At 38.0% G+C, this 14,552-nt stretch overlaps 1 protein-coding gene across 1 annotated transcript; it reads left to right on the forward strand.

Annotated features, from left to right (window-relative positions):
* The first annotated feature begins 3,566 nt into the window (after positions 1 to 3,566).
* Positions 3,567 to 13,401, forward strand: lrpap1 (low density lipoprotein receptor-related protein associated protein 1). The gene is made up of 8 exons (XM_044029280.1): positions 3,567 to 3,875; positions 5,382 to 5,526; positions 7,776 to 7,906; positions 8,803 to 8,923; positions 10,784 to 10,939; positions 11,855 to 11,937; positions 12,454 to 12,630; positions 13,075 to 13,401. The coding sequence occupies exons 1-8, from the start codon at positions 3,582 to 3,584 to the stop codon at positions 13,141 to 13,143; spliced, it is 1,176 nt and encodes a 391-aa protein (XP_043885215.1). The 5' UTR covers positions 3,567 to 3,581; the 3' UTR covers positions 13,144 to 13,401.
* Positions 13,402 to 14,552: the final 1,151 nt, after the last annotated feature.

The following is a 14,552-nucleotide window of genomic DNA, read 5'->3' on the forward strand; positions in this document are numbered from 1 at the left end:
GCGCTGGATCTTACATCAAAGATGTCGAAAGTTGAAGGTCTCTGTTGCTGACTGACTAAAAAATGCGAGAAAGTGATTTTCGCTGCTTAAAATGGGGGAAAGTTAACTTTTTTGTTCACTCAGTGTACATGAAGAAGAAAGGTGTTTGAGTGACGCTGCATGTTTGTTACAACGCTTGTTGTTTGGTGAGTGTTTCAGAAGCTGGTCTGCTGGGTTTCTCACACACAACCATCTCGAGTTTACAGAGAATATTCAGCGAGCAGCAGTTCTCTGGGTGAAAATGTCTTCAACAGTAACTCAAATAACCACTCATTACAACCAAGGTATGAAGAAGAACATCTCTGAATGAACAACACATCAAATCTTGAAGCAGAATGAGCTACATATGCACTTACTTATATAATCCACTAATAATCCATCTTTTGCCACAATGAGAGAAGCAAACGATGATAATATCTGGAAATAGATGTAAAGGGTGAACAAATATTGTTGACCAGAAGTGTTATAACATGTACAGGATCCCTGGTACAATATATTATGGTCCCTACCAGCAGTAGCTGTCACCCATGAGGACTCTGGCCCTTGTTGAGCTGTGCAGAGGGACAGTCAGTCCAAGACCATGTGTCCTACTTCGAGGAGAAATCATCACCAGTACATCAGTACCAAGATATCTGGCACATTTGGTCAGGGTGTGGCAGTTGAGAGACCAGCCCCAGCCAATTTCATACAATGTTTATTTGTTTTATTGTCTATATACATACTGTAGGATAGGTTGGTACTGAGAACATCAGGTAATGGAAGTTATGGGATGTTAAGTGTGAACGCTGGCTGAATATTATAGGTATGTTAAGTAATACTTACAAAAACCATTTAACTCCAATAATTGTCACTGAGCAGAATTTCAAAGAATGCTCAGTGAACTCTGCAAAAAGAACACTAAGTGCTTGTGTTAGATTCAGATAACAACACAGAGTGGCAATAATAACAACTAATAGTTACAAATAAATGTCAGATGAAAATAAATCTTTTATTTTACCTTTTTAACAAATGTGTTGTGTGCGGTCATTAGATGTCCTTAAACCCTTGAAAGACATTTTTGCTCACTGAGCTACTGCAGAGTGTATGACCTGTTGATTCTATTCCCACTTCTACTGAAATGACCCTGTAGCTATTATTGGTGCATTTTCAAATACTGAAAGTTCCATTAGTGAAGAGACAATTCAAGCAGAGCAGGACTCCAGGTTAATGTGATGTCTGCTCCTGTTGTTCCATGTAGTTAAATTAGCAGTAATGAGATAATCAATGCCTGTTTATTGCCATCACTTGGTCATAATGACTGTGTTTGTTTATGGTCAGTGATCGAATATATGCTTTATTTCATTAAGACTCTCCCTAACACCCACAAGACAATACAAGCTGCACGTTTTCTCCGTTCCTGTTTCTTGCTCTTTTTTGTTTTCTTTCTTTTACACAGTCTTTCTTTGTTTCACTCTGTATTTCTTCAGAGTCTCGCGGCTCTCATACCTCACTGCATCCAATTACTCTCTGTCCACCTAATGGAAGCCAAGGGGAGGCAAAATGATGCTGTCATCAAACGTGGTTTATGTAACAGTCATGGTGCTGTGGGCTGTTTTAGGTGCAGTAGACTTCCTCTGGCCTAATCTCTCTCTTTCCTGACTTCCCACATCAGAGACTCTGTGACAGACAGAGATAATGTGCAAGCTCACACACCCAACCATTACCAAAACAATGCCCTACACACATCTACCATTTGATCCCTCGGTGCCCTATTAAGCCCACTGATGTTTATCCAGGGCAATGCAAGGGTATCTATAATAAGACTCCAACAAAACATGTACATTAGTGTCCAATATCATAGAAACACAAAACCCAGATCTGATAAAGCAGCTTTATATCATATAAGTGTGTGAACATGCACTCGCTGTGGTTTGAATTCAAATGTATTTGCAATCTGATGACAGGGACTAATGATGTACAGTATTGTGCATATTGTGCAGAATGTCACCTTAATTTATTTACATGAATATTGACTATACAAAATGAAACCATACAAGTCAAATACAGGAAAAGGGTCAAGTTCATACATAATCCAATTGGCCCATTCATTATAATAATAATGATGATGAATTTTGGTTAATAAATGCAGAGATAAATTATGGAGGTTTGTCAGAAGAATGAAACAGTTGTGATTTGACATTGAGAACATTCTCTTTAACTGTTTGGCATTGGCCCTCAGTGGTTGCTGCACTTTCAGACAGACATGTTCATTAAATGTAAGTCCAACAGTGGTAGATTGTATCAGTTGACATTCTTGTCAACTGAATTTAACATAACATGTGCTGCAGGGCATAAAGAAATAACACACAGAAAAATTATTCTGTATGTTCTGAAAATTATTAGAAAAGTATAGTGGATTGTAATAATGAATGCAGTAATTATTAAAGTACATCACTTAATCACTGCTCTATTATACTAAACAATTTATATAGTCTACTATATATAAATAAAGTAACTTCTGCTTTTAAGAGACTGCTGTTACATGACAGATGACAGATACACAGCCACTGCACTTGTATAACTGTTATGTAATGTGTTTTTGTCTCCGTCATTCATTGTCTTTCTTTCGCTCTCAGTTCAATTCAATATAACTTGCACTTTCAGCAGAATGAGATTAATTGACAATAAAGTCCTAAAACGACATTATCAAGGCAGAGGAGTACAGTATAATGTTGTTCTGTCTGACTGTCCATCTCTCTTCCTTTCCTCTCTCTTTCCTCTCAGTTTCATATAGTTTAAGTGGATTTAGTTCAGTTATTGTGGACTATCAAATGCTGTATAAACATTGTTTTTCCAAGATCAATAATAAAAAAAGCCATCAATCTGTCTCCTATTTAATTCAATAAACTTGGCTAGCATGAATTCATATTTTTAAGTGTGTGTGTGTGTGTGTCGACCATAAGTATTATCTTAAATAGGATCCAGAAGTCTGAGAACATAGATAGATAGATAGATAGATAGATAAATAGATAGATAGATAGATAGATAGATAGATAGATAGATAGATAGATAGATAGATCCACATAACCCTCATGTGGGTGATAAAGTCATACACAATAAATAAATGAATGATTTATAATAGTATCAATGAGCAGATACATTATTTATGTGATAAATAACACCTGAGCTTGTCCTTATAAAACACACCAACATGGCTGCTGTGTGTAATGGGCACTATTCAGTCTTCCCCTGTGTTATTATTAACACTAACTGTCACATTGACTCAACTATTACTGTAAACCGACACAGCATCAGCATCAGCATCATTATTACCAACAAACGTGGAAACATGCGCAGCATCCCGGCACTTACTCGCGTGGAGCATTTCTATTTGCTCTGGGACTTTGCGGCTGTCGTTGCCAGGAAACGACGCAGCGCTCCGTTACAACGATTGTAGTTCGAAGAAGGTCTTTTCACGGTTTATTAGTATTGAAAAAGCGGTGGTGGAAAACTACATATCCCATAATGCAAGTCTCTCGTAAGGTGCCTCCTCTTTTGAGCACATGACTTGTGTGGCACTCCAGTTAGCCACAACAACACACAGTCACTGTGTTTCCCTGCTATTATTCGTGCATATCTGCTGCTTTCCTCGTCTGTCTTGTTGTTGTTGGTGGTGGTGTAGAGTTGTTTTGAAAATGCAGCTGCAGTGTTTATTTGTCGCTTTGTGTCTCAGTGTTTGTGTAATGGCGGGGAAATACTCTCGGGACGTGAACGAGCCGAAGCCGAGCGGTAGTGATGGAGCGACGGTGGAGTTCAGGATAGGAAAGCTGAACCAAGTGTGGGAGAAAGCTAAACGGGTACGTGTTTAACAAAAAAACAACAACAAATAAGTCACTAAGTCTGTGTGGTGAAAGACACCCTCAGCTGTAGCTAGCATGTAGCTAGCACGAGGAGCTGCGGCTAGGTTATGGTTAGTGAAGCGAACCAGTAACAACGAAATATAAACATATACCAATGTTATTTACACAGATTTTAAAAAGGTGAATGCACCAAGAGTGCACCGTATACAAATACTATATATATATATATATATATATATATATATATATATAGTATATATATATATATAGTGTGTATATATATATATATATATATATATATATATATATATATATATATATATATATATATATATATATACATATACACACAGTTGCAGTGGTAATAGTAGATGTAGAAAAGCACAACAGAACACTGGAAATGTATTGGAAAAAAATAGAAAAAGATAAAAATAACTTATGGTGATTATAAATGTTGTTTACGATAACAATAACGTTATGACCATGTTCAAGAAAATGCAAAGATTACATCATTGCAATTAAATACATGAATAAAGAAATACATTTGTGCATTGTGTCTTTAGTTCAGCATGTTTATTCTATATTGCACTACTGCAGTAACTGACCAAGCTCACCTTATTACTTCTCTTACTTTTATCACTTTTACTTCAAAAGTGCTATTACTGAAATTAAGTTTTGCTTAGGAATCTAGTAAAGTGAAACATCAGGGTGTCTCTTGTGTTTGCTAAAAGGACAAGGGAATATACTATTAAATGAGTTGTTTAAAATTAAAGGAACACATTTTATAAATAAAAGTGCATTAAGAAACATTATCCAGTGTATAACATTTAGCAGGGTTTATTGACATACTTGACATTGAATGTACTATGTGTACTATGCACTTTAATTGTGTACTGGTTCAAAAATGTTAGGAACAAGCTTTTTATATGTACTTTACACACAGGCCTTGGGTTTATGGAGTCTGACTTTTTGCACCATCAAGTTTCTACAGTAGCCCAAAAGGACAAACCAGCCAGAGTCTGTGTTTAGCATTTTGACGTGCAATCTTGCCACGTGAAGAAGATCAAAATTCTTTCTGGTACGCAAAGGTCACAGTAGTAGAAACAAAATTAGTAATGAGTCACCATGCTAGCCTTTACTTTTTAAGAGCTTTTAAACTCAGAGCTGACTCACCCTTCATAGTGACCTGCCCTATTTTCAGACCAGTGAGGTCTGTCATCAAGGTATCAAAGGGATTAGAATGAAGTTTTCAATAATGTTGATAACTTTATAACTTATCAACATTAAAGGCCTCTCAAAGAGCTAAGCTTTTACAATTCCATTTATCAAATACCCTACAGTATAATTACTTACTTCCCAAGATAATTTGTAGTTGTCACTCAGTGTTTTTGCTCTGTCATTAATTGTGTTTGTTTTTCCTCATTATCCACTACTCAGTCTCTGTGCTTATATGTTTTCCTCCTTCTGTCTTACTAATGTTTATTCTCGCTGTGGTTCTGATAGATGAAGTTGTCCCCAGTGCGGCAGGCTGAGCTTCACAGCGATCTAAAGATCCACGAAAAAGATGAACTGCAGTGGAAGAAGATAAAGATGGAGGGGCTGGATGAAAATGGAGAGAAAGAGGCCCAGCTCAGACGTAACTTTAATGGTAAGTCAGTCTATTCATGATTGCCCTCAAGAAACGGCTGAATTGTATCCTCGCTTTAACCTAAATTCACGATTTCCTCAGCATTTAATCACAAGTCTCCCTCTGTGCTGAATTTTTTATGATTTTGACAAGTAATTAATTCCACTAGCACTAATGAATACATTATTTTTTTACATGGGGGCTTATGTGATAAACTCTTGCATTTGGAAGGTAGAATAATAAATGTTCTATCCTCCAATGCCAACCCTGTCAAGGTTGGACTGCTGCTGATGGATGTCTTTTTGAAATAGTAAATAAAGCTGTTTACCAATACTTGCGGATTTCATTAATTGTAATTGATTTTGCTAGAAGTTAAACATGGAAGGAATAAATATTTCACAAAACAAGAAATATGCATTTCATTATGGACCTCATTGTCCTGTAGAAAGCATTCTTGGCACATTACCTGACCCTTTAGGTTCGGGAAATGAAAGTGTGAATCCTGTGGATATTGTATTGAAGAAATTGAAGTGCCTGCACTTATTGTACCTTTAATTATTCATCACAGGCCTTGATCATTTTGACATGGTTAGTGTCCTTGCAGTTTCCTCTGATAATAAAGGGTCATGGCAGGCACAATGAGACGGTGCTTAATCAAATCATGATTAAACCCTAGAGCAGGTCTATGAGTGTATGAAGAGATCTTTCCCTCAGCACTTATTGGCAGACACCAAGCCAACTGTACACTGGGCTATTTAGCATTCTGGTGCCAGCAGCCAGTGGCTTTTTGTTCCTTTGTCTGTCCACCTAAAATGGACTGAATCTTGGTGGAGCAATGACCTTCCAACTCTAATAAGAACAGCAGAGTTTCTTTCTTCTTCTTCATAGGCTAGATATAAATCTCAATGCAAGACCTCAACTCACCATCTCCCCTCAGAAGTGCACTCTGTCAAATTGGCTCAAATTTGGTTTCTCTTTGTGTCTCTCTTTTCTGTAAGATGCCAAGAGATGAATACAGACACCTTATTAGCTATAAATTGGTTGATCTGGGAATGTAAACTTTTCTTTGTACTTTTGCACAGTCTGCGAATAAAAGGGTCATGAGCCTTTGCTGAAATGAAATAGAATATAAAGAATACAAGCCCAGCAGAACCACAGAGACTCTTGTCATGTTCTTGCACCCGGTTTATGAGGATTTTTAACAAGACGCCTGCACATGGGCGCTCCTCTAATGAAGGACCAGTAGTTAATAAGTGACACTGATGGGCTACTACAGTGTTGAGATGATGCTGAATCAGCTGCTGCAATAACAGTTTACTGGAGCAGAATAATGATGAGTGTGGAGCTTCTTCAGAACAAAGTCCAACTTTGTGTTGTGTTCACACTCGTAATATACTGGCTGCATTTATATATTAACCTATTACCTACATGTGGACATGTGTATTGGAATTGTCAGTTTCTCACCCACTCACCTCATTAAAGGGGCTAAATGGAAAATACTATATGTAAAACCATTGGCCAAAATTCAAATTGTGCACTGGAATTCAAATACAAAAAAATGGGCAGAGTTACCGGTCACCCCAGACTCAAGGCTGTCATGGGTTGCCAGATACCGAGTAAACACTGCATTATTATCACTTGCTTACCCTTCCAAGAGAAAATTATCCACAACCTCATCTCCCGTCAAATTCCTCTCCACTTTCAGCCTTCTACATTTTTTAATGAAGCAAGTAGTGAAGCAAGTATTTCAATGTAATATGTTTTCTCATTCTCTGATGACCCATCATGGTCATTTAATGGCTTAATACATAAAAAAATTACTTACACAATGGACATTTAAATCTACAAAAATTCACACAATGCTATTTGTGTTGATAATAATAATAATAATAATGAAAATGATGAAGTCATTTGAGGATAGTATGTTTTAATAAGCTCTCACCAGCTTCCCAACTCTAAACCTTATTTGCTGGCCTGCCTTGCTCATTCTCAGCAGCTAATTCGCTGGAGACTGTGGAAATAATGAGCCCCTGTCAAAGCTGTGTGCCTCTGGGTATTTTTTGATGTAAACTCTTTTAGAGTTTCATGTTTTAAATGATGAATGTACAGTGTTCGTTGTAGTCGCTGTAGGTTCTCTTGGGTATCATACAGCTTCCTCTCATGCCGGATTCAGCTACTCACAGACTCGTGTCAGCATCATTATTAACACTGTAGTAATAGTACAAGTATTTTCATTCAAGTAAAACATGAAAATCTGTTGTGTTTTCCAGTGATCTTGGCCAAGTATGGAATGGATGGGAAAAGGGACACTCGACCAATGGAAAGTAACTCACTGAAGGACCATGAGACCAAAGAGGGAGACGTGTTTGATGATCCCAGGCTGGACAAGCTCTGGAACAAGGTGTGTGTTTGAAACAGTTTACAAAGGCAGGAGAAAGTACAATTATTTCTGCCATGTTTGAGGATGTCTTGATTTCATCCCTTTTTTTCCACAGTTTCATTATGAGATGTTTATTCCTATTTTGTTGCAAGTTGCAATTGGTGAAGGAAAATCTTACCACAACGGTTACATAAATACACCAAATGATTTGCAGGGTGAAAAGCTTTGAGGTTTCATCTCTGAGTGTTTTGCTCCAGTAATCTTTGAATATAACTCAAAGTATCACGCAATTTTTTTGTTTCAAAGCATAAAGCATAAAAACTCATCTTCATTTTCAAAGGCCTGTGCTTTGACTATATATAACAAGCCAGGAAAAGAAAAGTTTTATCCACTTCATAGTCTTCCAAATGATGCAATGCAAGCCTTGAGTTGCAAAACACAAGTTGAGTAACAGCTAAGGGAGGATGTGGTATGTTTTCATTTTGTCTCTCCATCCAGAAGTGCACAACATTCTAACGCTTTATCACAGAAACTTACTACATACTGTACTATACTACACATATACATGCTTTATACTACACTATATTTGCTCTTGCATTTGTTATTTTACTATCTGTTATTAAAAAAAATACATTTCTTTTGCATTACTTGATTGTATTTCCTGAGAGACATGGACATAAAGTACAATGTGACGAGATGACTGAGTTCTAAATCATAAGAAAATGAGTATTAGTATGACTAAGTTACTGACTGAGTGTATGTTTTTGTATGCGCTGTATTTTAGATGCCTTAAAAATATTATTCTATATATATATATATATGTGTGTGTTCTGTTTGTCTTGTGTAAAAAAAGACAAGCTGTTTTAAACTCTGCTACCTTTAACTTTGTCTGTCTCTGATGACTTTGTCTGCCGCAGGCTCAAGGCTCAGGGAAATTCTCCAGCGAGGAGCTGCTGAGCCTTAAGAGGGAGTTCCAGCACCACAAAGACAAGCTGCATGAGTACAATATCCTCATGGATACCATCAGCAGGACTGAGGGTGAGCTGCCTGAATAAATTGCCCCCCTTTGCTGTCAATGATTAACACATCACATTTAAATACAAATAAAAACAAATGTCTGTCAAATGAGTTCACACGTTCCTTATTAAGACAACTCTATGTGGGACTCTCTCAGTATAGCATTGTTCTCTTTTGTGTGTGGTGACATTCCCACGGCACACAAACAGTGACCCACAGGCTGAAAACACAAAGTAAAGCCCAAAGTTTCAGAAATGGGTTCTGCAAATGTGATTGTGTGATACTGAAAGTAAATGTATGCTCCACCAATAGCTATTAAGCGCTCCCTGTGCGGCTGCCTGATTACCTGCCTGCATTTTAAGTAATGCTACATTAAAAGACTGATATATAACAGGAAAATGATCAGAGTACTATAGAGACAACATCAGAAGACATTACTGCTTCTCTCTCTGTCTCCCAGGAGAGAAAACTAGGTCATAGAGTGCACTGTTTTGGTAATTACTCAGAAGTCCACAGGGGCAGTTGTGGTTCTGTGCCGGAGCTTTCCATTTTTGCAGATATTGCCGAGGGCTAAGTGTGAAATACTTATTGTGTTTTGTTGTGTCTTCTGGTATGTAATTGCTATGTATCACACCCCCAAACCCCTCTGTGCTCCATCACTGCTTGTCACATTGTGTCAAGGTAGTGAGTTTCAAGTCAAGCTGGCAGGTCTCACTGTGTGTGAGAGAGACACATGGGGAGACGGGCACGTCCTATTCTGGATATGATTGACACCTTGCAGACATTCCGTGCCAGAGCTTTTTCGTTAATGCTCCACAGTGCCAATGTTTCTGCCAAACAAGCCAAGTGTATTTTTCTGCCTGATGCATTTAAACATTTAGCCAATCACTCATGGCCTTGAGGGGAGTGAGTGTGTGTGTGTGTTTGTGAGTGAGTGTGTGAGTGAGTGTGTGAGAGTGTGTGTGTGTGTGTGTGTGTGCGTGCATCTACTACCTGTGTGTACACATTCCACACTTCACTTTATTTTGTTTTTGTGTTCTTTTGATTCCAACAGTCCATGTTGTGCTGTCCAGTGGCCTTTGTTTGTGTTTTACCTTCAAGGCTTAGACACGCAGGAGGCTTATGACGAGTGGTTGACCATTATTTTTATGGCAGATGTCGATTTTGAAATCAGATGGCTGATATTTTGCCAGTTTTTTTGAGGGAGGCTGATATGTTTGACTGATTTGTTCATCTGATAAAGTTTAATAATAACTTAATAATAACTAATTGCACAACTTAAACATTTAGAATAGAGAGATGGCAGGAGCACTGCTGAAGTCCATTAAACCTCAGGTGCTATTATCTCCAGAAAATCAACTCATGATCCAGAGAAATTCAAGGCAAGTTAAAAGGCTTTGTTGTTTTTAATACTTTTAAAATACCATAAGCCCTGAAACATTTAAGGCTTTTTTTAACTTTAAAGTCTGTGAGTGCTTTGATTTGACTTGATTATTTTTATGCAAACATGTTTTTTGACATAAAGTCTATATCCACTACAGTGCATGTACATATTCTAAATAAAATAATGCATAAACTAAATATTAAATACATTAAAAAACTGAAAGTTGTCAAACTTTTAGATGAAAAAACTTAGTTAAAACTGAGTTATAGTGAGCTGAGTTGACCTAATCAAATCTCTGATGACAACAATGCGTGAACTTAAATGTATCAGGTGAAAATGTCAACAATTGGCTTGATTGATCGGACGTTCAAAAAAGAGTGCCGTGAAATAGCTTTTTTTTCGAGCTGTTATTGCTCCTTCTTCTTCTCCTATGTGATCCCACTGTCCTGTCACCTCCTCTCATCCCTGTATTTGCTTCCACCGGATTGTTTCAACAGAAATCCATAAGAACGTGATCGCTCCCCTGGAGGGTGAAGCCAAAGAGCACATGCTGCACCAGAAGCACACAGACCTGAAGCACAAGATGAGAGACCTCAACCAGGGCTTCGAGCGCCTCCGTAAACTCAGCCACGAGGGCTTCACTGAAGACAGTGGTGAGGGACACAATAGACACACTTTCTCTCTTTCTGCTTCTCAGTCATCAAAAAGTGGTCATAGTGGACATAGTCCTCCAGCTGGCAGAATATATCACACCAGGAAGTAAAAATGTACTGAATAACCACCAATCACACACATCAACAAGGACAACTCGTCCAAATTTCAATAAAACAGAAATAGACATTAAGATTTGACAGAATGATTTAGATTTTTTCAGCCCTGACTTGAACACATAGTAACTGTGCTATGTCACAGTTGTTGAGCGTTGTTTTGTGGTTCTACTTTTACACTGAATGTCTCTAAATGGGAAATAGTTGTGTGATAGATAGCTATTTAAATCAGCCCACTTGTGCTGCATCCACCCTCTGATGTAAAGCAACTTGTCCTTGTGCTATCAAATCATTCATTACGCTCCCCTAAATTCAATTTAAATATAATTTCAGTCTCTTTTCTCTGTGCTGCTTTTGATCGCGTGCACTGCAGGGGCTTAGAGGTGTAAGAGGTTTCAGTCTGTCGTAGAGTTCAGACAAAGGCAGCGTAACATCTGCTGATTCATACTGACTGCTTTACATCCTGCTCACTCCTCCTCCAGGTTGTTTTTCACCCAAGCACAAATTAAATCACCCTCTTTCTGTTTTCTTTGCCTGGTTCTTTTATTAGTGCAAATTGAAGGAGTGGTAGCAGCTGTAGCTCAGATGTTCACTCTGCTTCTGCTTCGTATTGACTGTGAAGACCAAATGATTGAACAACCAGGTTAATTTGTTGCACTGGTTTTATCTTATAAAACATCTGTGTCACTGCTGTGACGCCTTTTGAAGCCACCTCCCTCTTGAGAGGGCAACTATTGATGAGGCTGGGAGCTGTCTCCACGGATTGTTTATCTCGTTTTTCTCTCTGTTCCTCCTCTGTAGAGTTCCGGGAGCCTCGTGTGATTGAACTATGGGAGGCTGCCAAGAGAGCCAACCTCACTGAAGACGAGCTGGACTCTCTTAAGGTTCCCTTTATATTTTGTTTAGCTGGTGTTTTTTAAACAATCCTGTTTTTCAGAGAGTACTTCATCAGACTGCATGTCCTGGAATAGAACCTTAGAAACTTTTTCAGCAAGTTTTGGTAACAGAAAAATGGTAGCTAAGGACTACTTGTGGTTGGTAATCCAAAAAGTAGATGGAGGAGATCTTGATTATGACCCCCTTTATGCATTATTCATTTTAAATGCCCTGAAAATATTCCACTCTCCTATCTCTGCCTGTACTGTAGTCACCTTTTTGTCCCATGGGTAGATTAATGCAGTGAAGAACTGAATTTATATTTCAACTTTTTAAAGACACTTGGCTCCAAGATCAGCTGTATCACAGGGAAATATTCAGCGACAATTTTTCTGTGTGACATTTCCTCTCTAGTTGCTACTTAAGATGCATATCAGATCCCCTGTGCAGCTGTGCATGTTATAGATGGTGGTCTGAACTTGCACCGAGGCGTGTTCACTGACCTCTTTTCCTTGGTCATTTAGGAAGAGCTGCATCACTTTGAGACCAAGGTAGAGAAGCACAGTCATTACCAGGAGCAGCTGGAGCTGTCCCACCAGAAGCTGCAGCATGTGGAGGCGATAGGAGATAAAGAGCACATTAAGAGAAACAAAGACAAGTACAACTCCCTCGCTGAGAAGACCCGGGAGATGGGCTACAAGGTAAGGAGGAATATTTAAGTTGTGTTATTTTTTACTTCATAAAATCCTGCAAAATGTCACGGAAAATTGGATCAGAATAATGTTTTTAGTGCTGAGAAAGAACAAAGTTTACAACTTGTTTTATATAGTTCCTGTTGTAGGCTAGGATATTTAGATTTTGTATTTTGTAATCCAACCTCACAAAAAGAAAAAATGTTTAAGCTGTTATAAATTATGTATGTATGTCTTGACATAGTCATTAGCAGTAGTTCCTGAACTTTTTCTGGCTCCATCAGGCAGAAAAAGTGCCAAAAATGTGCACGCATATAAAAAAAGGTCTGCCAAGGTCGATCATATTTGCTCCAAATATCTAATACACAACATAAAGTCAACATCAGAGCTACAGGAATTTAATAATTAAGGAGAGAATCTTGAAGCTGACTGTTGGTTCTTTGTTAATTTCAGATGAAGAAACACTTGCAGGATTTGTCCAATAAGATTTTTCGTGAGGGACTCGAGCACAATGAGCTCTGAGCAGCTCAGCTCCTGGTCACTGTCGTACATCAGTGAAGTAACTGTAAACGATCTCCCTCTTTAATCTACACCACAAGAAGATGAAGATTTTCTACTTTTCTATAGTGTTAGTAGTTGCTGATTTTTACAAATCACTGAATTAATGAACGTGTTTGTACATATTGTGCATATGAGAAATTTCTTATAAATCATCTGGGCTTATTGTTCTTGTCATATTTTCACTCGAGACACTGATAAAATAAATAAGTTTAAAAACAAGTCCGGTTTTGTGTGGCGACAGATGTTGTTTTATGAATGTTTTTTTTTTTGGATGGAAAGCAGCAGTTGAGTCAGACTTAACCAGACGATGGAGCCAAGATGGTTCAGATCCTGGGTAGCATCTGATGTAATACTGCAATTCAACTGTTATTTTCCTATCTAATGTAAAATAAAAGAAGAATGCTTTGTAGAAAAAGAAGCACAGAACCGACAAAATATAACGGCAATCTTTAATATTCAGTGAGATACAGATGCAAACAACATACCAACAATATTAGTTTAAAAAATATAGTTTATCATCATTCATATTTTCTTGGCTTAAATAAAAGCAGTCACTATTTACACATACATTTTTTAGTGACATTAACAGCAGACAGTTCCTGGTTTAAAAAAAAACTCATCCTTATGTTGTTTCCTCCTGCTCTGGTGGAGAACAGCCACCATAAATATAAATTACCTTCAAATATTGAACAATTTGTCCTAATGATATCAAGAGAGAGGTGAGAAATTGGAACACACACCGTGCACCTTCATTCATCAGTTGTTGCCCTCTCACAGACCAGAAGCAGAGACATTGATTACTGTGATGAATAATCTTACTGGCTGGCTGATTTACTCACTCATGTCCTGCTTAGGCCACATGGGCCTGGATTAATGTAATTTGCACCCGAAATACTATAAGTCTAAGCTTCGTATTTCAATCGAATGCTTTTAAGCCCATATGTGGAATGATTGCCGAGCTCGCTGGGACTCTTAGCAGGTGATTGGAAGGTGTTGGTGAAATGAGGTCTTGATCTCATTATGTGATCCAAACCTGTGATAGATGGTGTGAATTTCAACTTTGGTAGCTGGTGGCAAGTAAGAGTAAGAGAGGAAACAACAAATACAGCCTCAACCAAGCTGAATGAAGAAGATAATGTCAAAGAATCTCCAAAAGCAGCTGTTTGTGTGTGTCTCACATTTGCAGAGCTGGGTTTTGCCACTGGTTTCCTGAATCCATGTGATCCTGATTCCCAATTCAGTTTGATGTCCTTCACTCGTTTCGTGATGGAAACACAGCACATGATTCAGAAAATCAATGTATTGAACACAGCCCTATGTGTCATCAGTGGTAAACATTAGTTTGTGGTGTTCAGTGATCCTGAGAGAAT

The sequence above is a fragment of the Solea senegalensis genome, linkage group LG6, assembly GCF_019176455.1.
Source record: "Solea senegalensis isolate Sse05_10M linkage group LG6, IFAPA_SoseM_1, whole genome shotgun sequence".
In the NCBI taxonomy this organism is placed as follows: domain Eukaryota; kingdom Metazoa; phylum Chordata; class Actinopteri; order Pleuronectiformes; family Soleidae; genus Solea; species Solea senegalensis.